We start from the raw sequence: 27564 nt of genomic DNA on the forward strand, positions 1-27564 counted from the left end.
TGATTTCCCTTACTCTTCTTCCTCAATCACCTTTATCTCCTCCTCCTCCTCAGCTACTCCATTGTACCCTCCTCTGTTTTCATTCCTCGTCTTATATCTTACATCAAAATGCAACCAAGATCATCATTTGTCTCCGGCCCTCCCCCTCTTCTATAAGGCTGCTGAAAGCCTTTGTCTTTACAGTTACATGGGTACTTGCCTTTAAACCTAAACATGGACCCTCCACCCCCCAAAGGTCCCTGTAGGCTCCAATCAATCGACCCCTAGCCTAAACCAATAAGAGGGCCAGCTATAAGAAGAAGCAGTCTACTTCATGATGAGGTTTAATGCATTCACACAAAACACATGCACACAAACAATCGATTATGTGAGCTGTATGGAAGAGGCAAAAACACACACGAGAGTCCACCATGGTCTATTGAAATGGATCTAAGCTTTCTGATCTTTCTGTCTGTTGTTGCTTGAACAACAAAGGGTGATTTAATGTCTCAACCGCTGATCTCTGATCGGAGACTGAATCTCATTACTACAGTGAACCTCAAGGGGACTCTCCCTCATATATATTTGAAACCACACACACACACACACATACACCTTTATCTTCTGAACCAGACAGTTTGTAACAAAGCGGAGCAGGGGCTGTGAAGGAATGCCAGTCTTTAATATGAGCACCAGCGCAAAAGAACTTTGTCACCTCTGACCTGTCCAGATCTACTGCTGCCACACACAAAAACACAACACAAGAAAAGGCAGAAATGGACCACCAGTTATGTATCAAACAGCCACAAAGCATCCAACCTGACCTGGCCTGGTGGTAGGAGGAGGTGAGGGGGGGGGGGGGGGGAGAGAAAGGAGGGATACCAGGAGAAGGAGCACTGTGTTTGGCCGGGGAGGCGTGGGATGGCGAATGGCAGGAGAACACAGAGACAGTGGGAAGAGCAGTGGGACGATTACAGCTTTCCCTTTGTGTCTGCAAGTGGCCTCTCAAGACATTCCTCAACAAGGCCCAGGCAGGGGGACTGATGGCTTCAGCATCCTTGGCAATTAATTGTTGGTCATCCTAGCTTCCTTCTGTGCCACTCAGTTTAATAATAAAGTGAAATTGCTGTCTGACTACTGCAGCTGTTGTCATAAAGCCCTCGCCTCCGGATGCACTTTTATTGCTCTGATATATGATTCTGAGAGTCAAACGCATATATGCCTTAATACAATCGCTGCAGATTCTTACAGGACACCTCATCCATACTGACAACAGCACACTCGCCCAGTCACTGGCCTGCTGCACCAGTACTCAATCATCTAAAGTGTCAATCAGTGGAGCTCCATTCACCGGCCTTAACTACAACACAACAAACCAGGCGAGAGAGAGACAGCACAGCCAAGCTTTGATGGAAAGTAAAACACTTTAAACTGTTCTCTTCCTTCTGTATAGCATGGAATCACTGATGTAATCTTCAATACTGTGACACCGACAGAGTCAATGAAAACTGAGCAAAGTCCCGCATGACAGCAAAGTACCAGAGAGAACTAGCTACACAAACAGACCTGTGGAAAACAACACAGCATCAATTGAACAAATAGTCACATGCTAACCTGTGAGAAAAATCCTCCAAAGTGTCAATTTTGGTGTCTTTCCAGTGAGCTCCTCTTCTTTCTCTACTCCACCTTATCGCTCTTTCTTGAAATATAAAAAAAAAGACCCAGCAGTCCCTTTTTCTGTCAGCTCCTGTGGCTCAACACAGGCGAGCCGGATGTCCACATGACAAGTGGCAGAGAGAAGGAGCCTGCTCCTCCAGTCAGGGAGACAGATACTGCCGGGTTTCCTCAACTGTACAGCACAGCTATCAGCTCCCAGCATGCTCACAGCACACTGACATAGTCCATTTGGGAAAGGAGCCTTACTCACTACCTCACTCCCTCCTCTCCCTCCCTCTCTCTCTACTATCTCTCTCTCTCTCTCTTGTGTTTTGCTGTCACTACCATTAACATGGAGGCTCCACCCAGTGGTCATTCCTTTCCTTGCCTCCTCCTCACAGACACGTGCTCACACATCACAATAACCATGACATTCTTTCAATGCAGAATATGATTAAATAGGTCGAGGTCACTTGCTACTCAAAAAATACTGATGTGCAACCGCAGCCCTAATGATAAGGTTACAATACGTTAAATACATACACAAACAGTGATTTATATGATACGACCCAAAGGTAATTTCTGTCAGCTCAGGACTCATTTTTACAATTATTTCAACACCACATGAATGCAGCACAAATGCCCTATTTCACAATGTTAACAACAGTGAAAAATACTTTGTGTATCCATCCATTCATTCATTCATTCGGATCCACTCCAAATTTAAATTGGTTCTTGCTTGGCCCATGATAAAACTTTCTACCACGATTAGTTTACGGCTGAAACTATTGATTGTTTTCATTATTAATTAATATGCCAATTATTTTCTTGATTAATCATTTCAATTTTTGAAAATTGTCCATTCCAGTTTCTCAAAGTCAAAATTGTTTTGTTAGTTTCCAGTTGGTTTGGGTTTTTGCCCAAACCCAAATAGATTCACTATAATATAATATAAAACAGATAACAGCATGACATCTTCATATTTGAGAGGCCGAAAAACAGCATTTTCCACCATTTTTGCATGAAAAACTACTTATTAACAAAATTAAATAACTATGAATCGCTTATCAAATTAATCGGCCGTTATGTTTCTGTCGATCGACTAAGTCAAATTTCACATGTAGCCAATATTAAAGCTTTTCCCAGTGACTCCTGATAGAAAATATCAACTTGATGGTGAATTTTTTATTTGATTATCTCTTCTTTTTCACACATCCGGTCACCACAGTGAGGAGGTCATGAGCAATTGTCATGAGTCAGCACTTTGAGCCAAGTCTTTTTCCTCCTGATAAGTCATGCGGCCAGTCATGCCGTCATTATCACCTCCAAACTCCAGTTAAACAATGGAGTCTGTCCCGAAGACAATTGTGTATTTTTTGTTAAGATGAGTGCATGAGTATTATCCCAAAGCTAATGATGCATGCCAGAAAATTACACCAGACTACCAGCATTCCTCCTCGCTGTCTCCCAAACGGCATGTTTTTACAGCATGAGTCTGCACTTGCCCTGGGTACATCTGCATCACAGAGCAGATGTGAGCGCTTGCCTAATGTCTGTATGTCTTTATGTCTGTATGAGTCAACCTGGAGCCCTCTGCTGTGCCGGATGCACTCTGCAGTCCCACAGTGACAGAGCTTTCTCTGACTGGTGTCGGTCTGGGATCCATGTGTTAGCAGGGTTAGAGCCAGTTCTGAAATCAAGCTTGGGATTGATGATTTACATGCATCCTGCATTAGAGGTCTAAAAAAAGACTATAATGCAGTGCAACAGGAAAAACGCATTCACTTGTTCATGCAATTACTGTCGGTATCTTTATTTCTCTTTGTTTATTTTTTATTGCAGATCAAGATCTGGCACTTTGTCTCTGGGTTTCCAGAGAAAAATGAAGTAACATTTATGGAGCCCACATTCACTACTCTAGTGGTTCCCAACCGATTTGGCTCATGACCCTTTTACAATGAAGCAGTGTGTTCTCATTACCCCTCATTACAGATTACAGCCTCAGACTGAACATGAGTTGTAAGCGGTACAACCAAAGAGGAATTTCTCTTCCTCAGGCTGTTTAATTTGATTAATTTTAAGAAGGCCTTAAGAACTACATTTAAATATTAAAATTAGTGTTGGGCCGTCCATCACCAAAGGCTGACCACTGAGCCCCGCATTGTGATTTAAAAGCCCCGTCTCACTCCTCGGTCCTGACAACTGTGCTACTATAATGCAAATGTGCAAAAAAAATGGAAAAACAGCTGTAGCTTCTTTGCTCAAATTAAACAAAAATAGTGCTATAATGTTGGATGTTACAGACTGTGACTGTTCTCATTTCATTTAACAAATTAAACCTTTCATTATTATAATTTTTAATTGTAATATATCACATTGCTTACAGTATCGAAATGTATCTCAATATAATGAATTATAACTCCTCTATTAAGTCAAGTCAAGTCAAAGTTTATTTATAGAGCACATTTAAAAAACAACTTCAGTTGACCAAAGTGCTGTACAGTTATTAAAATAGAATACATCATACAAAAATAGGTATAAATAAAAACAATGAAAAACAATAAAATACTAAAAACAGTAAAACAATAAAATTAAATTGAATAAAATAGTAATAAAAGCTCAATCCAAAACAGAGTTAGAGATAAAAAAGACAAATAAAAGGGTAAAAGTAGAAAAGAAAGCCAAGGATTCTGCCTAGCTGGGACTGAACGCCAAGGAGAATAAATAGGTTTTTAATAATGTTTTAATTAAGATAGGTATTGTATTATCAGATCCAATACACTGCCCTACTCCTGAGCCCCAAGTTGTGAACCACTGCACTGAACACTTAAAACCATATTTTGGAGCCTTGTCCATCCCACATAAACAACCTGGTGGTACTGTTGTATTTACAGTAATCAGGTCAGGTCATACCACACTATCGGGTCACAGGATGCAAAGGACTGTTGCTGCCCCAAGAGAACATTAAAGTCCCATAAGCTGTTCACAGTTAGTCAGCTGGCTGTGCTGAGGGGGCTATGAAGGAAAGCTGGGACCAGAGAATGTATTGCAGGGTCTTTCACCATGCACACAGCTTTGGTGTAAAGCAAACATACAGACGACCCTACAACCTAAACATCCTGCAGACCCACACGTACAATGCATCACTATGAACAGACAAGATCAGCTTTCTTAAATAATTATTATTTTATTGGCATTTATCAACATTAGTTGTTTTGATAGGCCAATGTGGAGCCTTCTCGATGTTTTTCCTCAAAAGCGGAAGTGCTATTTCTACCCACAATGCATGCCTTTGTCCTCCAATGCTGCTGGCCTTGATTCTTATCGGGGCTGTCCTACTATCAACATCCTCCCTCGCCAGTAAAACACACACACATATTTCCAGAAAACACATCATGGGAAAACTGGAAGAGCCGCCCATCTTTTTTGTCCTTTTATTTCTGTCTCTGTGTTGCTTTTTCTGTTGCAAAGAAGTGTAGAAATTAGCCCACACGCAAAGTGTGGGATGTCATTTCCTGTCGAGCATATTGTCAAACCCTCCACTTCCTGTTTGTGAGATGTTCTCATAGTTCAGGGGAGGAGTGAAAGCTGAGGCTAAACCCACCCATCCTGTGGGAAATGTAATAAAAGAGCCATTCTTCATAACTTTAATCCTTCAGGTGTATGACAACGTGATGCCGTGCGTGTTCAACTGTGGTCTGAACAGTGCACAAAAACAAAAGAGCAGGTAAACAATTCCGCATGCATCGCTTAACCCTTTGAAAAAGCTTTGCATGCCAAATCTTTTAAATGCTACCTATCCTAACTCATTTGTAAACTCAACAAGTGATCTGACAAGCAATTCTAAAAACCTGCTTTTCCACGGTTAGAGTAAAGCGTGTAATGTAATGGCTGAATGCTTTTAGTTCAGGATCACTTTCAAGCGGAGCAAACAAATTATACACAAATAATGCTGAGTAAACCATACAAGTACAAGCAAACTATGTGCTGTGCCAGAACTATGTTTGCAAGGCAAATCTGCACACTCCTTCAAAACGCTTTCTCTATGGCGTTTCTACCAGGCGTCGTTTAGAAAATCGTGGCCCTATCAGCAGGGCTGATCAGAGTTTTGTCCTGTATGAAGAAAACTACTCCAGGCTTGTCTATACCTGCTGCGGACTAACCTGCAAGCCACTCAAATCAGTGCAGAGAGAGAAAGAACTGCAAGTTAAACGCTGCACGATAGAAAGAAAAAGGCAGAAGTAAAAGTGAAAAAGTGTGGTGCAATTTACATTTCTGGAGAAAGAAAAGTTGTGTGGGTGACTTGCATGATTCAGACTGACAGACAGAGTAGTTCTTATTACAAAAATGAAGCCTATAGGCACAGAAGGGCTGGTAAACTGCTGCCACACTTACTGTAACTACAGCGTCTCCTCACATTTTAAAGTGTAGGAACAGTTGATCTATTTGTGGAACATTGAATATATGGCTTCTCACAGGCCTGCGTGATGAAAGGCTTAAGACAGCAATTATGGCTCCCATGCAAATAAGCGATAACTGTCAACTGTTTGAACAGCAAAATATAGCGACTTTATGAGCTCGTCTGGAAAATTATTCTGTTATATTTACAGGAAGCAGTGTGACAGACAACAGCCAGTTTATCAACTTAAAACATAGTGAAAACTAAATGTTTTCTCTGACTTACACTTCAAATTCCAACACATCAAACTCACAATTACATAAAAGAAAGTAGAACATCAACTGATCATATTTGAGAGGCTTGACCCAGAAAATATGTGGAATTTGTCCTTGATAAATGCATTAAATGATGACTAATGGCTAATCAATTCATTGTCTATGGCTTACGTTTAGACATGTATACTAGAGCTGCATAAATTGTGCCTGAAACATATTTTGCTTTTTATTACAACAAACCATCATCTGGCTCCATAATTTGTGAATATATATGACATTGTTCTTTGTGGCTTTGATCTTGACAAGAATAATAGATCAACTTGTTTATTTGTATTAGAATGGTCAATAACTAACTTTTAAAAATAATGTATCAATAAAAAAATTTCAGTTTTTTTTCTTTTTATATTGTTTTATAACGAATTATGCAGCCCATAAAGTTTTATCTAATTTACTAATATCAATATCTATTTTTATTCTAATAGTATTACTGGGAAATTGCAATAAAAATACATATTGATTTAATTTTTTTATTGAAACTTTTATTTAACCAGGAAGTCCCATTGAGATTCAGAATCTCTTTTTCAAGAGACCTGACTAAAATAGCAGCCAAAACTCAAAAGTGCCAAAAAAATAACATTTACAATAAAACAAGTGCAATATAACACAATATTAAAACATAATGAACCTTATTAAGAAAAACAAGCACATGTCTCTATCACCACAGTCTTGATGGTAGCTTTAAATTCATTAATTGATATCAGACTTTATAGTTTAAGCTTTTTCTGATTACCGCAACAGGTTGCAGTAGTTAAAACACAGTACACCATTGTTTGTCTGGCCCTTTCATTGACTGGTGATACTACCCTAAAATATTTCAGCAATGCAGCTTACTGCTGAGCTAACAAACATGAGACTCACAACAACACCTCACTGCCCTGTACAGTAAATACACATTCGCTCATTGCATTATAGCAGTAAGTAATGCAGAATGGACACTGGCCTAAGAGGAAAGAAGTGCTGCAACTCATGCAGAAAGAAGGCTAAAATATGATTATAGGGAGATGATGATGATTATCAAACCACCGGGGCATTAGTGCCAGGCAGGGCACACTGTTCTGGAGGGCCCATTAGAGCTCTCAGCACCCCTCATTAGGGTACCATTAGTGACAACTACTTTAACTTCCCAGACCACCCACCTCTAAGTGGCAGAGACAAATGGACTGGAAGCGAATCGAACGTTCCCCTCTATCATCCCTGTAAACACAATGCAACTGTGTGCCAGCCAGGCTCAGGCCCCAGCCCCCAGCCGTGGGGGCCACTGAGTGCTGAAGAGTGTGCAAGTTCTCCCTCTCCAACAAAAGAGCAGCAGCGTATAACAGGATCAGTCGGTCAGATGTTCACTGTTCTCTAACATGATTAATGGTGACGCAAGTCGAGGTGCTAATTAATGCTCCCAGCCAAACCGAGCCAAAGGCATGAAAGCGTCATGCTCAGCAACAAAGGATTTCTGTCTGACTTCAAAGGCTGCACACTCATTTAATTCTATATAGTAGTACCCTCTGTGGTAAATAATAAAAAACAAAAACCGCATGTAAAGGAATTACAACCATGCTTTCATACTCTTTAAAGCAATAGGAAAGATGTTGGCTACTATGTGGATAATATAGAGATTTTAAACTTACTCAAAGCAGGAATAATAGTTAAAAAACACTTAAATATAACTGTTTTGCTGCCATGCTGACACTGGAGGGTAACTCTGCTCTCACACCTGTTGCTGCTGATAGCTCAGCAGTCACTGTAAAATGACACTGAGGATGTTCTCTCCAAGGCAAATTCTGATAAATTGTGTTCAAGAGCCAGAAGATTAAATGTGTTACGAAGTGTTTATACGTGTGGTTACAAAATAACAGCCACAGTGCTCAAATTACTACCCGCAAACACAGCAGAAACTGATGTATGATTTAACAAACTTTACATGGCATAGTGAACCGATAGGGTTTTTTAATGTGATTTTTTTGATTTTCTAATCTCCTACTTCAGACTGATTTATAGATGGCAGTGTATGTGCTTTTCATACGTTGTATTTCATTACCTTGTGGTTTTAGAGAGGTAAAGTTTAGACCTTTTTTTTTTTAGAAAGCCACACAGGTTGATCAAATGAGCACAAAGTTGACACATTAACCCTCTGGAGTTCATCTATTTATTGAAAATACACGTTTTATGTAGCTACAGTAATAACTTTATTTATATATGATATGTAGACAAGCTGAGAAAGCCAGTTGAAAATGCAATCAAAGGAGCTTTCACAGTGTGTCATTTATGTTTCTAGACCATTTTTAAATTGTGAATTTTCTTTCTACAATGAAAACTATTACTATTTTTAATTTACATGCAAAACATCTAGTTTTATTATTTATTATTTTTTCTGCTGTTTTGGTGAATGAAATGGTAAAAAAAAAAAAAGTACATTTCCATAGACACCTGTGTCTTTTGTATGTATTTTCGGTTCCTGGCAGCTTTATACTTTAAAAAAAAAAAAAATGCATAGGAAGTTGACAAATTTGAACCCAAATCTCCTGAACTTCAGAGGTTTAAATATGTTGGTGTTGGTACAAATGGCAGAGTAAACACTGTCAACAAGGCCAGACACTCCGATACCCACTTCACACATTTGGTTTATGAGATCAACCATAACAATGTAACCCTCAAATACAGTTTAAACTTCCCATAAACGTGTTTTAACATAAGCACAGTCCCGTGGAGGACAATGAAGGATATTTAGACGGAGAAAAACGTATTTCCTTGACTGTTTCACTCACCTACGCCGTCTTCGGATTTTAACACCATGCTGTCTCCGCCTGGCAGCTCCGACTTTAAAAAGTTTCAAGTGGTTTTCCGAGCGTCAAAACTTTGACCAGGTAAAGTCTCGATGAATATATTGTTGGCTTTTGTTTTTATTAGGTAAGCTTTTCTGCCGAGTTACCACAGACACTTGTGAAATGGTTTCTTCGGTAGGTGAAGGGTGGCTCTGTCGACAACTCAAGGGAGTGGTTTACGAGACGAAGGACTTTAACCAGCCGAGAGATCCTCCGTCAACACCAGCTGAATAAAACACACCAGCTTCCGGTCGTGACTTCCAAAATAAAATCCCTCATGAACGAAGCAAAAGGCAGATAAAACCATAGACATAATAAAGATTTTATATTAAATGAATGATTATTATTATCATTATTATTATTATTATTATTATTAATTATAATAAAGATTTTCATAATGTCTATGCAGGTCCATATTAACCCTTTGCTCTACCCTGGGCAACAATATTCAAGGGCCCCATCATCACGACCCCAGAATCACCATAATCTGGCAAAAATACAGAATAAATTACAGTAATATACAGTTAATATACTCAATACATCAATAACTGTCATCAAGTGCATTTTCATGTACCGATGTGGAAACGCTCATAGAACTACAAATGCACCACTATGTCCTCTTGTCAAGGCCACTCACTCACATTTGACAAAGCACATCGGCATCAGTATAATCTGGCAAAATTGACCCACTACATAGATAATAATAATAATAATAATAATAATAATAATAATAATAATAATAATAATAATAATACATTTTATTTGGAAGGCGCCTTTCTTGGTAGTCAAGGACACCGTACAAAAAGATAGATAAAGATAGGGAAGGAAGTGTCCTCAATTTTCACAAAAAAATAAATAAGCAACCACTTTCAAAGCATCCAATATTTATTTAACAACACCTTTTCCCAGCAGCACAAATGTGTTGAATTGATAACACCATCACAGAGGAAGACAATACACAAACAAAAATCAAGAATCTACAATCAAGTAGCATTTTGGTCCTGAGCTCATTTTAAACAGAAATCCCCGTCACCTCAAAATTCATTTTTGAGCAACGGCTCCGATGGACATGAAGCTTATTACATTGATTTAAGACATTGTAAGTATTGAAATTGTGCCTGCATCTTCAGAAAGTAGGTGACTAAAATAAACAAATAAATATTATAAATCTTGGAGCATTGAATTTCGCCACACAGTCATGGAGAATGGCACCTACGCAATAAGCTAGCTGACTAATGGACTTTGTCATGGAGTTGGATTGCCATTAGAGCTGTTAGTTAAACAACTTTACCCTACCGCACTTTAAGGATTTTTGATATTATCCATCAAAATAAGTATTCAAATAAAATACTCAAATGGACCACAATTCGTCTTTTATTGCCATAGAGTTGGATTGAGATTATAAAATAAAATAATATAATCCTTTATAAATTCCACAGTGCGGTATTACACCAGCAACAGGGCTAGTGTATCAGTGAAATGCAATGCATATTAAAAAATATAATTAAAAAAAATATATATTAAAAAAAAATAAAGTTAAAAAAAGCAGAAGACAGAAAAAAAACAAGTAAACAGTAAATATAACACAAAAGATAGCAAATACATAGAAGAATCGAAATCAAGATTTTAAAAAATACATGTAAATGTATTTGTTACAACAAGAAAAGTTCATGTATTATAGGCCTACGCATTTATTATAATAATTTTAGACTCTTATTTTTAAGGGAGAGCTGCTCCCTATCCGGTGACAGTATCATATCTGGTAATTTGACTTCGCCGCCTGCTGAAGGTGCAGCAAATGGGCCAGATGACGCGTCTGGCGGTTGTGTTTGCACCCTGTTGCCTAGGGCAGTCTCTCTCTTTCTCTCTCTCTCTCTCTCACTCTCTCACTCCTCACGCACACACACACTCACACCAAACTGTTGCTAGGACAGGGTTGAGTGGGGGCAGGGAGAAAAACGTGATTGACACACACAGACACAGTTCACTGCTGCTGATTTTGCGCTTGTTGCTGCGTTTGATTCACCACATCCGCTGAAAACAGACGTGTGTTTGCAGTCCGACTTTTACTTAGGAAAAAAATGCAAACCACCCTTTAGAAAATAGCAACAACACCTGTTTGTGTGACGATTATGGTTTGAAATACTTTCATACACCTGTTGAACAGGCCATTCAGATGAAATCACAGTATTTCTCTGATATCAGTACAGAAAATCTAGGCTGGCCTCATCACACTGTTGGTATTTTTGCATACTATTTATTTCAACTTGAAATTGCATACTAACACTTTGACAGCCACCCTCTTAAAAGCTATAATAGAAATACTGCAGCACTTTTTTTTTTTTATCATTGGGAATGTTTCAGTGGTTCCTTGTCTTTACATTTGCATGTATTTTTTAAAATCTTGATTTCCAATCTTCTATGTATTTGCCATCTTTTGTGTTATATTTACGGTTTACTTGTTTTTTCTGTCTTCTGCTTTTAAACACGTTTTCAACTTTATTTTTTTAATATATTTTTATTTTTTATTATATTTTTAAATATGCATTGCATTCTACTGATACACTAGCTCTGTTGCTGGTGTAATACTGCACATTTGCCCACTGTGGGACGAATAAAGGATTATTATAACGCCATTAAAGACGAATTGTGGTACATTTGAGTATTTGAATACTTATTTTGATGGATAATATCAAAAATCCTTAAAAGCTATAATTGAAATACTGCAGCACTTTTTTTTTTTTATCATTGGGAATGTTTCGGTGGTTCCTTGTCATTATTACACAACTTAACGTGTCAAATCACTGGTGAAACCGGTTCACCCAAATCCTGGTGAAACTATTTCAATGTCTAATTCAACTCGCCAGATACCAACCTCTGCTCAGAAATAAAAACCTCATCTTTTTTTCCTTTTTTTTTTGGGATGTACAGTAATACTTTCATGTTTCATCCCGGCTCATCAACACACAGTACATTCACATTTTATGCTGCCTGTGATCAAAGGTGCATCTGGTCGTTCCTCTGGTAGGGAGACGTTTCTTGGCTGCATATTTTAGGGGAAGCTGTAAGGGCGAACGGCGGAGCTACCTAGCTTTCCATCGTCTTGTTAAAAGTGAATAAATCAGCCTGCAGTTTGTACAACACCTGCTCGAATGTGCTGCTGTCAGATAGGAAAGGGCCGAGCCTGTCCCTGCCTGTTGATACACACAGGAGGAATGCTGCGCTCACAGCCAATAAAAGAGGCCAGGAGATAACACCTCCTCCTTGTTTTTCTTTTCACCTCCTATCTGATGCACTAGGAGAAAAAATGTGGTTGGATATCTGGCTGCATTTTAATTGTGCTGGGTAACCTCAAACGCACACCAAAGACCAAAGACTCATCAAATTATCTCCCAAATCACTGAGAAATAAACTCAATCCGTAGGGCACTTCTCTGCATGGCCACTTCACTGGAGGGGCTCGGCTTCAAGCTGTGGCTCATGAATGCCTCAGTTGTGCTGCCCAAACTCAACAACAACTGACAATGTAGTCTGTGTGAAGTGAACCCTGTTCACACAAAGTTTCAATTCATTGTCAAGAGTTCATCCATTCCCCCCAGCTCTGCTATAAATCAGTCTAATGAACCCAGAACAAGTGAAACCAGAGAACAGTTTGACCTTTTAATGAAAAGATCATCCGTTGATATCAACACATTGTTGCCTGCAACTTCCTGATCTGCACAAAGACATGTCGAACTGATCCCCGAACGTCAAAGCAGCGTCATACTAGATTGTGGAGCGTAAAGAGGGTTTTGTTCTTGCATGTTAAATGATGCAGCTGATTATTAGTTCTTATGATATGGGTGAAATGGACAAAGTTTCTTCTTCGATTGTTAATTATGTTTTAGCTTATTTTCACTGTCCTTCAGTTTGAGAAAATACATTCAAGGAAAAATTAAAAAAAAACATCAATTTACAATCCTCAAAGAGTATAAAAATGCATCATGTCTCAACACTTTTCTGCTAAGTTTGAACACAAATTATTAGACTGGGTCAGGTAATAGAGGCCTATTCTTTCGGCTGTATCTGTGCTACTGTGACTCAAGGACATGAATCTGCTCTGTCTGCAATAAAGGAACGGGAGATTTGGTTAAACAATCAAGACAGAGCTTCTTTTGAACACATTCCAGCAGCTAAATCTGTTTAAGCTGAAAGCAGCCCACAGACACCCAGGAACATTTTAACCTCACGCAGGCCCTGGTCGTATTATGAAATACTAGCGGTTGTTCGGCTTTAGCGTACTATGTTAAGCCCTTGGATTACAGTGCTGTTGCAGGTGATAGAGCCAATTCTCTGGCTCTCGTGTTTGAAATGTGCCTCCCATCTTCTGTCTCCTGGCTGACCTGCACTGAGAGTGTGTGCTATGTTTTCTACATGCAGGTCAGTGGGGTTCTCCTCTATTGTATCTACGGAAAGTTTAGTGGTCAGGTATAAAATATTGAAAGATTAGTCTAAAAGAAGACATCTACGGAAGCTAGATAACCCCCCATTTCATTAACCCTTTGGAGTTTGTGGCTATTTTGTTGGTTTTTGACTCTTTTTTATTCTGCCTGTATCTGCAACTTAAATAATGATCACCATGCCATGCTGGTATCATCTTTTTCAGCTCAACCTCACCTGATTATTATTTTGTCATTTTGACTTACTGGATCAACATTTCAAAACACAAAAAAACACATAAACAAACACAAAATTACAAAAAACATAAATAAAAAAGACACAAAAACATACATTAAAAAACCACAAGAAACACACCAAAAATTTTCAAAAAAAACTTAAAAAACACAAAACAAACAAAAAACACAAAAAATTACAAATAAACACAAAACAATGAAAAAATTACAAAAAACACAGATAAAAACACACACACACACAAAAAAACCCCATAAAAATACCCAAAAATCACACAAAAAAACAATAAACACAAAATTTGCATTAAAAATGTTGAAACGCACACTGCAAAATTAGAAAAATCTCTTCAAAAATAGTAATATCATTGCACTTGGTCATGGTGATTTTTGCCTTTGCTGAAAAAGAGTTGACACACTAAATTGGACATGGAAACTTCTGGAAAAGCCAGAACTTTAGAGGGAAGCTGACAGCAGGGCTCCATGCTGTTCTGTTTTTACCTCATGAAGAAGTCATGCTCCGGTGCTTTTGTGGACTCCAGAGGGTTAAAAACCTTGCAGTCCAAATTTGTACTCCATTTAAGCATAGCTGTCTTTTACACTGGGGACAGTGGGAATCTGGGGACATGTCCTCACCACTTTTTGAAAAGGTTGCATCACTAAAAGCATGATTTGTTAAAAATGTTTTTTAAGAATTATTTGCTTATAAGAAAACATGCAATACGATTTAAATATAGAAGAAACACGTGCATTCACAGAATTTTCAGACTCTCTAGTAGTGTAGGATATGTCCCTTTGATGCGTCATTTTTTCAATTTTTTCCCCAGCTCGTTTATCTACAATGACCTCATACTGATCCCCCATTACATTGCCTTAAATGGCATCTGTTGAGACCGTTTAATAAAATGCTTTTTCATCTGAGCCCTTATGCCCCTGCCACTATTCAACACAAAATGACACTCTACTATCCAAGAGTAAATTCAATTCTAAGTGAGAGAAAACATTATAATACAAGTGAGCTGGGTTCAGTGTGTCCCAGCTGTATCTGCCTGGGGCAATGCAGTGGTCAACTCTATATATACAACTAAAACTATTGCTGTAACTGCACACAGGGTCATTCCTGATGCTCTGTTAGTATCCATTCAGCCATAACAACACAATGAACAGTGCCTGAAGTTACAATAGTAAATCTATGAGGTTTAAATGAGTGAGAAAATAATCTTTAACCATTCAATGATGATGCCAAGAGTGACCCCTGCTGATAATGAGCAGACATTACAGCTCAAACTCCAGAAAAATAAAGCTTGTGAGGCTACTTAGTATAACTGAGTTCCATAACTGATGTAATTTTATTCAATAAATCAGAAAACAATCCCTAAGATCCAGGCATCATTACATAATGAACCACGCAAGCAACTTAATAGTCTCTGAATATTAACTCCTGCTTGTTGAGAAATAGGTGGTTAGTTTCTGCACACCTGTGTTAAAGAAAACAAACACTAAGAATGAAACCAGAATGTTACCATTTAGATTACTACATGCATTGCAGACATTCTTTGGCTTAGGTTGTGGCTGGAGTTTAGTTGCTCCATCCATCATGACTCATTGCACAAACCTATTCTGAAACCACCTTAGGTGCAGTCAGAGGTAATGAGACCTCTGGATCAATCCATCCTATAATTTTCTGAGTAAGAGGGCGGGCAGACCCGAGCAATTAATTACTGACATCAGTCATACTATAAATACAAGAATATAGCTCTTGTGTCAATCTCCTTGGGGGAAAATATTCACTCAATCACTGGAATAACAAACACGAAGCTCTATTTTAGCTCACAACATGCTCTCTGGTCATTAGCAAGATTATGTACTTTCCATTGTAGCAGCCTACAGCACAACCCACCTACACTCACATAGACATGCATGCAGAAATACTGCTGTAAGTCGATGCGACTTTAGGAAGAGGGTGTGAAATGCAGAAAGCTCCTGCTGAAGTAGGACAGCCTGTCTAGAAGTCACTCTTCCTCAGGCTAGGCTCACAGCATTCTGCACTGCATACATTTCTGCAGTTGACATCACCCCAACAAGCACAGGCTGACAAAGCATTTGTTCATCTCTAATCCATTATGCATCAACAAGCAATCTTGGGGAATGACAGCATAAACCCCCTTCTGTTCAAAGACTGGTTGTGTCTGTAGGCATGAAAGCTTGATGAGTTGGAGGCCTGCATGTATACAAATTTACAGCACGACAAAAGGAGTTACAGTATGTCAGAAATGCCCGAGATGGGACCAAAACACAATCGAAAACATTGTTTTCCAGCAGTGGCGGTTCTACACAGGGGCCTCCAGGGGCCCCTGCCCCTGTGAAGAAGCCTTTGGCCCCCTGCTGTGGCCCCTGTGTCAAATTAATAATAAAATTATCAATTTATAACGATGAACGACGAAACAATTCTTACCTATTTTTTGTTCAAACAATATCTCATTGTACACAAAAGGAACCCATAATGTGTACATTGTATAATAGTCTTATTGTGCATTAAAAGCTAAATATAAAGATCATTCTCACTGTTCTGCACTTTCAAAATAAAAAAAAAAGTAATTGTGCACAAAAATGAGAAATGTCATTGTCGTACAAAAATAACTGTTAATGTTGGTAAGTTTCATTGCTTCAATCAATGTAGTTCTTCCAAATATGAGACTTTTAGCTAAAATAAAGGTTTTGAATGCTTAAATATAATTTTTGACGATTTTTAATGTGCCCCTCTGATTAAACACTGGCCCCTCCTTGGCCCCCACAGTAAAATTGGTCTAGAACCGCCACTGTTTTCCAGTTCACCAGAAAACCTGCTACCGCACCTGTTCATTCGATGCCATTTCATCAAGTTAAAAACCAGAGAAAAACAAATCCTCCCATGCAACCAGAAGGATCTTATTTGGCTTCCAGAGCTGTGTGGATTTCATCTGCCTCTGTTTTGATTCCCACACACGCCTCTTTGAAGCAGCTCGCTGGCAGAGTCTGTCTCGCTCAGCATCCAAAACACGTCAAACTGTGTTCTACCAGTGGAATGCACTGCACGTGAAGTCTATCTCACGAGATATCAACATTATGATCTTCTTTTTATGTAAATGTACACAGGAGCTCACTGATCAAGTAGGCCTTATCATCAGCATGCATTACTTTATCATCAGACAAAGTTAGCTCCAAACTTTAGGATCGGGATCTTTCATTCCTTCATCCACCTTCTTGAAAATTACATTACATGTCATTTAGCTGACGCTTTTGTCCAAAGCGACTAACAATAAGTGCATTCAGCCTGATGGCACTAGACACAGACCATAGGAATCGAGTAAGTACATAACTTTAAGAGCTAACTGTCATTGCTAAAGGAGTGCTATATGTTAAAGAAGAAAAGAAGAGAAAAGAATAAGAGTTTTTTTTTTTTTTATATATATCTGTTAGGTGACCATGACTTAACCGAGGTATTGTTGGAAGAGATAGGTCTTCAGCCTGCATGTTAAGTAACATCAGTACTCCAGTACTTTTCAGGTCAAGATTTAACATAAAAAACATAACCAATAAAATGATCAATCTTTTTTTATTTTTTATTAAATCTAACAGTATATTAAGTTGTTAAAATAAGTCCTATCTTTACAAAATTAAAATTTGCATGAAAAAATGTTTCAATATTTATAATCCAGTAATATATTTGGAATATATAAAAACAATCTGAGGGGGCCGTTCTGCATAACCAGTACTTTTACTTTTTTGATACTTTAAGTACATTTTAATGCTGATACTTTTGTACTTTTACTTAATTAAGTTTTGAATGTAGGACTTTTACTTGTAGGGGAGTCATTTCACAGTGTGGTATTAGTACTTTTACTGAAGTAAGGGATCTGAATATTTCTTCCACTGCATATTCCACCTCTTGATTTGAAAATTCTACATTCAAAATAAGGCCCAATGTGAAATATCCATATGCTATGTACATGATCTGTATCAAAGTGATTATTGTCATATTTAGGATAATACACTGTAAAAAAAAAAAAAAAAAATCAGTTAAATTTATGGTGAAATACCAGCAGCCGTGGTAAAATACAGTGAGTGGGTTTTCTACTGTAAATTTAAATGTAAATATCAGCAAAAACTGTAATTCAGATTGAATATTCCCGTTACTTTTAGGGTAATTATGTCATTGTGACATCATGGTATTTCTCCATTAACTTTTCATAAAAATGTTATATTTTTTACAGCAAAACTGTTTGTTTCCTACAGTTTATGACAAGGTTGTTGCTATTCTCTGATCTACAGTAATTGTCTACACAATTTTTAATTTTACGCCCTATTTCTGATGTAATTTGACAGTGTTTTACTGTGATTTCTACAAACATTTTTTACAGACTAGTGAAATATTATTGTGCGTGTAAACATATTCACTGCTCCTCAGTTGCCTTTAATGAAACGTTTTCTGTAGGTTTTCCTTTTATTACAGTTGTTTTGTTACTTTATGATTTAGTAGAATGAAGCTGTCTAAGAGTAATGTTGCTAATGCCACATTCTACCCTGATACTTGGTTTCAACGGTTTCCAGTGTCCAGTTCTGCTTTCACAGTTACACAATAACTGCAGCCTTCAGCCTAAATTGAAAGTATATTTTGCTCGCTGCACAGCTGGGCACCTACGCACATATGACAGAAGATATCAGTTATATGGGCGCTACATGAACAAATATATATTAATTCTTTACCAAAACGCAATTCAATGTCGAGAAATTAACATGATGTAATGCTACACAGGAGAGGCCAAACTCCCTGCTGTAAAACTCTGATAAGAGAAATGCATATAACCTTACTGGGATTTTGGAGAGGTATTGTTGCACAAAAAAGTATATTTTCAACATAAAAATTACAATGACCATATTATGAAAATCTCTTGAATTGAACCATGTTATACAGCTGAACTTTGTAAGACACTAAACAGAGGTAATGTGAATTTTTTTATGGACTTTTTCAACATATATTACACCTATTTTAAAATCTCTGCATTGGCTGCCGATTTTAAGATTCTTTTACTGGTTTATAAATCTCTTAATGGTCTTAATAGACCCTCAGGTCTTCTGGGAGCCTTTTAATAATACTAAAAGTTAATATAAAAACACACGGTGAGACGTCATTTTCTCACTGTGGTCCACCTCTGTGGAACAGCCTCCCTGAAGACCTGAGGTCATTAGAGACGCTTCATATTTTTAAGAGCAAACTTAAGACTTATCTTTTTAATTTGGCTTTTACTTGAAACATTTAAAAAAAAAAATTCTGCTCATGCATCTTAGTGTTATGACATATTCACTTTTATTTATTTATTTATTTGCTATTATTAATATATATATTATATTATATATATATATATATTATATTATATATATATATATATATATATATAATCATGCTTTACTTCTTAATTATTTATTCATTATTTTCATCTTTTTATCTAGCTTTATTACTTTTTATTATTATTATTTATTATTATTATTTACTTTTGTTTTTATTTTATAATAATAATATAATAATAAACTTTATTTATAGAGCACTTTTCAAAACAAAATGTTACAAGCAAGTAAAACAAGCATACAAAACAGAAACAAGCACATACAAAAAGAATATTCCCTTCTGTACTGTCAGAAGACCTCTGCCTGAGGATCTGAGGCTGCGCTCTGGCTCATATGGCAGCAACAGCTCGCATATATAGGGGGTGCTGAGCCATTTATCTTACCCCACTTTATTTTTATTTATTTTATCTAATTAATTTCTAACTTGCCTCCAGTGTTTCCTCACTGCTCGACGTTGATTATAATGGGATGGGTGGAGCGTGTTTGCTTGTTTCTATGTTTTATTTTTTATTTTTTTATGTGAAGCACTTTGTGTTACATCTCTCTTGTATGGAAAGTGCTATACAAATAAAGCCTGATTGATTGATTGATATTATCCCTCCAATACATGTTTATATGCAATAATTCTAAAATGAGAACAAGTAATTTAATATTAAACCAACAAAGAATTCAAGGATCTCCAGGATGTTCACAATCCTAACAGGTCGGGAGCCTCTCCCATGATTACATCACCACCCACTACTGCTGACAGGTCTGTTTGTGCTCCCAGAGAGATCACTTTGTCCCCAGCTGCCCCTGGAGCCCACATAGAGTAATATATCCATGACAGAAAATCAAGGCAAAGCCCAGACACACCTGCTTCACAGCACAGACGGCCCTCCTAACAGCGCTGATATTAATCAGCTCAATTACTATCACGTCTGCTTTGGGTGATACACTGCCTGCTATCAGTCTCAGCCTGTGCCCTGTGAAGATTAATTGGGGCATGTTGAGTCACACTCACAGTGACTGTGAAAGTTAGACTCACAGTAACATTTACAGTCTGAAAGGGCACTGACATAACACTGTACATGCGCTTTATTCATTTAAAGAGTGACTGAGACTCCATCCACGGACAAACATTCAGACTTTGAGAAACTCGCTTCAACTAAGTGACTTTTTAAACTTCTAACTCATGTTTGAACTTGTTTTTTTATTTTATTTCATTTCAAACAGTATTTGGCTATATTTCAAGAGTGATTTAATAGTGCTGCTGATACAATGTGAACTGGATGAGTCACACATGAATCACTTGCATGATTCACGATTAAAAACAGAAACACCAACACTCACAGAGCACGGGCCAATCTCTTCCCACCACCAGGGGTCCAAAATGTGATGGCTGCCATCACGACATGAACCTTTTTTCTTTAAACAAAAAAAAAAACACATTAAAGGAATTTTTATCTCTTAATGAAACGGTTTCATTTCCATGCCTCTGTATTATATCTATCTATATATATTCTACATGGGGCAAACATGACCATCAGCAGAAGATTGGCTGTTTCTATATAGTGCTTCTTAATGACTGTCGCTGGTGACATCAGATGAAATGATTCATGGGACACAGACTGGAAGTATTAGTATTATTATATGTATTATAATTTGAAATTAGCACGTGTGTAGCTATGCCATGTCTACACATACATAGATACATCCATTTAATTTACTTTTTTAAAACTATCTTTTCCTAAACTTAATTTTTTTTGTTGCCAAACAACAAATGTATGAGGACAACTCCTGCAAGTGATGATGCAAGTGAATTGTTGTAAATTGGCCCTCTTCCTCCTAGAGAGGTATGTTTTATTCATTAAATATATTGTGAGATGTGATTTTACATAAATATATGAATATATGTTGGTGGCCAAAAGTTTACTTTGTTTCATCGCATCATCACATCACAGTCATTCATTTTACATGGTCACAAATACATACATTTCCTCATCATCACTATCGCTATGAAACCTGCAAACAGCTCTTCATTTATTTACAAATTAATACACTTTTTAGCCAGATGAAGATCTTTGGGACAGAAGTGGTTCTCATGAAAACACTACCACTTATGTCCACAGGGGCCGCCAAAATCAACGCAAAATAAAAGGTAGTTAAGCAAAAGAAACGTACACTTGCAGGCATGTGACAGTTATGATTAAGCCTTAGTGAATATATTGCTTTCACTGGATATTCAAATCAAGACCAACCAGTGTCATATCTAACTAAAACCTATTCTACCAAATATCTTATCTATAAAAGCAAGAAGTGTGTGTTTGTGTGTGTGTGTGTGTGTGTGTGTGTGTGTGTGTGTGTGTGTGTGTGTGTGCGTGTGTGTGTGTGTCTAGGGCATATTTCTCTGACCGTTAATCAGACTGACCTAAGATTTTGTATGTGGCTTGCGCATGGCACGAAGGTGTGAATCCTCGATTTTGAAGATTTTTGTATTCATTTTTAAAAATATCATTATTTACGTAGGACGTGTTGTGGCATTGTACTGTTTCCGATTGGACGCCTTTTAGGGGAGCTCCGCCCCATTGTGTGATAGGCCTACACCTGGTCAGTAACACAATTCACTCTGGATTTCCATGCCTGACTCATCTCATCTGTAAGGTTCGATTTTCCAATAATATTTGAATAGGTTCCAGCGAATATCAATGTTCAATGTGTATGTGCTGGATGGTGTGCGTACCTTATGAAAAGTAAGTATGTCTCTTTTTCTTGAAATAACTATTTCTGTGTCTCTTTATATCTCAATGTACAACCATGTATTACCCAATATACACTTTGTATATTAACACTACGCAAGAGTATTACACCTCATTGTACATCCCATTTTCACACACAACCTCATTTGGCAATAACTGAAAAATCTACTTAATCTCCCACTATATGAATCCATACTTCCTACAGGCACTGCACTAGTACCTAAAAAGTAATTTTCCTTAGCGTGACAGAAATCTGTGAAACTCTGCTGTCACAATGTACTTGATACCAGAACAATCCAGATCACTTCCCCCTTGAATATCCAAAACTCTCTTCTTCATGCCAGTCCGCGGTGCTGATTCAGGTGTTTTGAAATGACTGAGACAGCAGCGTTTCCCCTTGCTATGCACTCAGTCAGCTGATTCACCGCCACCCAGCGAAGCTGCTTTAGTCATGTCAACACTGACCGCCAACACAGTTTCAAACACTCCCAAATGGAGCCTGTGCCACCTCCCTGCAGTATAGTATAATGCAGTTTCAACACTTAACAACCATCCTAAACAAACACACTATACACACATTTGCTCCATTACAACTCAGATCCTGTTATTAGTACAGTGTGAAAGGATAAATCTGGGACCAGATGGTGTGTATAAAAAAACTCCTAAAGAGGCCAACGTCTTAGCCAGCTCTCCTCCGTCTGTAATTGAAGCACTGAGAGTTGTTTATCCAGGTTTAGGAGGTGCTCTCCAGTAAACACAACCCTGCCGTCCCCGTTAACCAAAGACACAGCGACTAGTAACAGAGACAAGAAGAGACATTTTCATGCTCAGCCAAGCGGGGCAGGACATGTCACCGTGTTGTCAACCTGAGATTTCAATGTTGCCATACAGTGCATGGATCTGTTACATGTGTGAACAAGGATTTTAAAGTCACCACGAGCAGTTTGGCAGTGGATAGTGTGTGAGACCTGCCGGAGATTAGATCTGCTGAGTAAGTAATAACATTAGCTCTCTCTCAGTGTGTGTGCACAGAGGTTTAAGTTGCTGCGCTTAATGAGAGAGCCTCCTTAGCTACAAGAAGCTCCCTCTATTTCCGTCCAACTATTATCATCTGTGGTGGAGCCATGTGTTCCTGGCAGTAGTCACACAAATATGTCAATCAACAGGAGTGTGAGAAGTTTTTGACAAAGTGATGGTAATGATGGTTTAAAATAGTCGAATTTACCCAGACAGTTCAATCATAAAGCATTATAATAATCCTACAACACATTAGGGGTGTAATGATGTCAGTTTTACAATGAAAATCAATCAAAATTTCAATTATCAGAAGTAAAACAGGATCAGCAAAATCTTTCAAGATTTGAGCATGTGGCAATTATATATCCCATTTCATACTCTGTAGCTGATCTTTTTCAAGAAAATGTGAGTGTAACTGACAGTTGTCAAGCCATTAAATAATAATAAATTAAAAAATCTGTAAATATTTATGTTTCAAGAAGACTCCATACCCTAATGAAGGCAAAGCCTTAAAAAAAAAGTTAGGCTAAAATCTAAAATTTTATTGAAACTTGACCTAAAAATCAAAACCCCAATCGAATCGTGACACCCCACCAACAAAAAACACTCCAACACTGTATGCATTATAAGGCCCACAGCTGTGGATTTACCTGGAGCTTGCTGGAGCGGCTTCACAGCTGGACACAAGAAGGTCTGAAGGCTGGACACGCAAAGTTCACTCACTGACCCCATGGTCTTCAGCGTGTAATATCTGAATCTGTATCTCCGTTAGATTTGCTGTGTGAGTGCTCCCTCCTGACGATTCAGATTGAAACGGAGGAAAAAGGGAAGTTGCAGAGGCCCGGGCTCCCCCGCTGTGGCTGCTGAGAGTCACTCCCAGCTCCCAGCCGCTCAGTCCATGAAGTGACTCCAACTGTAAGGTCCTGCTCCCTGTCACTCTGCTTCACCTAATCCCCCCCCCTCAGCTGGGTCAATTCTCCTCCAATCTCTCACACTCACCTACTTTCTCTTCCTCGATTAGAATGTGCAACTTACCAGGGCGCTGAAATCACTTCTGCTTTCTCCCAGTTCCCCTTTTGTGCTCGTGTCTCAGCCTCCCTCTATCCTCCTCTGCTCCCTCTCTCTTTCTCTCTCTCTCTCTCTTCCTCTCCCACTTGCACTCCCTTGCTACTTTCCATACTAATTCAAGCAGATATTCTTAGACATAACAGATTGCAGGCACAATAGGAAAAGACAAGTTGTATTTTAACGCTTATATTAATACAGCTCTCTGTTTTCTACTACTTTTTGCCGCAACCAAGTTTGCCTGATAAAATGTAGAAACAAAGAGGAATTCAATTAAAGTACCAATTAAGGAGAAAGTTTTACTGTGTATTAGAATCCGAGCGAACTATCAGCAACACATTGCTTTGTTTTGTGTGCTGCAGTGTTTGAGTTACATCTCTACCCTCTGTTGCTTTTCAGCTTCTAGTCACTCATCATTTTTGGCTTCAAAAGCCTTGTACATAAAATCAAGATTTCATTGTTGCTTGGCAACAGGGTGGAAGAAATGATTTGCTCCCCGGCAAAACACTGTGAGCCATTTGTTTTGATTAGATTATATCTTCACACCTATTGAGGTTATTCACAGCGACACAGTCACATTTTGGGGGTCCGGGAGCCACATGACAGCAAAAACAAAATAAACTGGTCCGGCTCTGTCACAGATGGGCTCATAATCGACGCACGTTGATTTCATTCTGGATTTTTTTCAGTTCCTCTTGTGGAGCAAAGTGCTAAATGTTTACCTCCAATCTTGAACCCCTGCCACTCTGAATTAGCCTGCCTGTCAATCACACAAACAGTCTCTCAGCATCTCTCATTCAGTGTCATTAATTAATTCTTCAGCTCTGCCCTCACTGTCAATCACGCTGCCATCCATGGCAAGCATGCCAGCAAGGTGGCAATTACACAAAGCCACAAGGTAGATCTCACTGTATTTGTACAGTGTGCATGGCTATGACATCATCTCAAATCTAGCAATCATTGCCCAGTTCATTGCCAGAGGGCAGGCTGCTGCAGAGCGACCCCTGCATGAACTGCAAAGTCAGTCCTGACCACCTTATAATGCTGTAGCTGCACATCACCCAGAGGAGCAGCTCTGTCACAAGAGGAACAGCGACACAGCACACGGTGAAGTCAGCACAAATTTTTCTCTTCTCTTTTTTAGTATGCATATTCCTACGCTTCCACTCGGCTCCACGCTACCTCTCTATGAACAAGAGTGTGTTGTCAGCACCTCACGGAGCACCTGCACGGAGTATAAATAAGTAAACAGCTGGATAGATGAGAATAAAATGATAGATAGATAGATGGATGGATAGATAGACAGACAGACAGACAGACAGACAGACAGACAGACAGACAGACAGACAGACAGACAGACAGACAGACAGACAGACAGACAGATAGATAGATAGATAGATAGATAGATAGATAGATAGATAGATAGATAGATAGATAGATAGATAGATACAGGGTTTGTACACTTTAGCAGTGGGCAAATTCAAGCATTTTTCAAGGACTTTCGAGGTAAATTTTCAAGCTTTTCCAGTAGCTTACACCTGTTGTAAATTGCATGTTTTAGATGAGTACTTACATACTAAAAGGGGGAGATTTCACTCAACCATACCAACAGCGTTCTTCATTTCATTATTTTTACATTGAACATGTGATTATCTATAGTCTATAGATGGATATAGTCAGATTGCAAGAGAAATACAGTAAGAATTTCAAGCATTTACAAGCACCTTATCCAAAATCCAAGCACTTTTTAAACCATTTTTTCAAGCATTTTCAAGGATTTCAAGCACCCGTACAAACCCTGTAGATAGATAGATAGATAGATAGATAGATAGATAGATAGATAGATAGATAGATAGATAGATAGATAGATAGATAGATAGATAGATAGATAGATAGATAGATAGATAGATAGATAGATAGATAGATAGATAGATAGATAGATAGGGAGTAGGTGTGTAGAGTACACTTGCAGCATAGTACCTGGTTTTCCCTGCTGGCAAGGTTAAAAAATACACCAGTTCATTGCTGTAAATGGAATAACATCAGTGTTTTACACTGAAGTGTCAAGTGCCCATGCCTGAGTCCACACTGCAAACTCTTAGTGCCCTAATGAAAGCCATAAAGGCAGATTAGTTAGTTATTACAACAGTAACAGTACAATTAAATTAATTATGCTCAATATTGCCCCATTAGGTCTTGCAGGTTATATTAGGTGGAATACAGTGTACCAATTGCAGTCACTGACAGCATGGACAGGTCAAGGTTCAAAACTAACCCCTTAACACGCCATAGTAACACAATAACACAAGTAAACTGATAAACTGATTGAGGTAGATGTGGACCAGAAACTCCAGTATTCTGGGAGGTAAAATGACTGTTTTTGTCAGTGGAGTCTGGCAAAGAAAGGCTTCAGCTTCCCCCATGTAGACTTAAACAGTTATGTTAACATAAAAAATATCTAAAATATGTTTTTCCACTGCCACCATCCACAGCAGTACATCTGTTGAGCTTCACTGCTTCTCCAAACTGAGGGGGCGTGCTGACCGGCAATCTAATGCAGATATTACACTGACTATGCATAAGCACCTCATACAACCCCACTAAAAAATCTCTTTCATATTTAGCTTTTAAAGATAAAGACTCATTTTGGTGCATAAATGTTCACAGACATTCTTATTTCAATTAACTGTTAATATTCAACAGTCTAATGTCCCACTAATAGAGCATGGATCATGTATAAGCAAAATGTCTTGCTGTTCTGCAGCTGATACCGCAATTTCTACCTCCAGGTGGAGTGCATTAATTAAAAAAAAAAACTTCCTGGAGCAATCAATACATTTTCTCATTATAAAATATCTGGTTCAGCCACATGCAAGTGGTTTAATATGCATCATGAGGCAAACATCTTGACATCTGCTGGGAGTGATTTCCTCTGCACAGTGCTGCAGCCTTGAACTGGACCAACACTTTATTGAGCTGTAATGCATACATGCCACCAGGTGGACATAGCGTGGAACAACACTTTTGTTATTAGTTGACAAAACAGGCCAGAAGGCTTTAGTCACACACCATGGTGAAGTTTACCATACAGCAGATTAAACTTCTTTATTAAATCTACATATTTGAACAACTCATGTGCAAACATTGTAGGCAGAAAGCTGCCTCAGCAGACAGTCTACTGAGAGATTCTGATGAAAATCTGATTCTGTTTGTCTTCAAACAGTCACGTAGGTAGAGACAAGTCTTCTGCGTGATGAAAGCTATTCCCTATTTGGTTATAAAACCTACAGAGAGTTCGCTCTTCTGTGTTGGTGGAACTCCTACATAGCTGCACACGGTTAGCATCACCTCCAGTGACTAACAACTGGCTGGATGGGAGCAGAACAAGCACCTCTGCTGGAAACTGAATAAAGCTTAACAGGCTAAATATGGATTGAATCATCCGGCACCTATAGCCCACTTTTCATTTCAGCATTAATATCCTCCGTTTGTGTGCTTATTTTTATCT

At 38.3% G+C, this 27564-nt stretch overlaps 1 protein-coding gene across 4 annotated transcripts in view; it reads right to left on the reverse strand.

Annotated features, from left to right (window-relative positions):
* cyth1a (cytohesin 1a) overlaps positions 1–23819 on the reverse strand; it is a 46365-nt gene extending 22546 nt beyond the window's left edge. Inside the window, exon 1 of one of the 4 annotated variants that reach the window (XM_059347798.1) lies at positions 23642–23818. In XM_059347798.1, coding sequence (XP_059203781.1) covers positions 23642–23723 — 82 coding nt within the window. In that variant the 5' untranslated portion in view covers positions 23724–23818. Of the gene's footprint in view, positions 1–9128; positions 9370–23641 lie in introns of those variants that run through there. The other 3 variants (XM_059347801.1, XM_059347799.1, XM_059347802.1) reach the window with 3 other exon arrangements.
* Between the last annotated feature and the right edge of the window lie 3745 nt (positions 23820–27564).

This window comes from Centropristis striata, chromosome 13 (assembly GCF_030273125.1).
Source record: "Centropristis striata isolate RG_2023a ecotype Rhode Island chromosome 13, C.striata_1.0, whole genome shotgun sequence".
NCBI classification, from domain to species: domain Eukaryota; kingdom Metazoa; phylum Chordata; class Actinopteri; order Perciformes; family Serranidae; genus Centropristis; species Centropristis striata.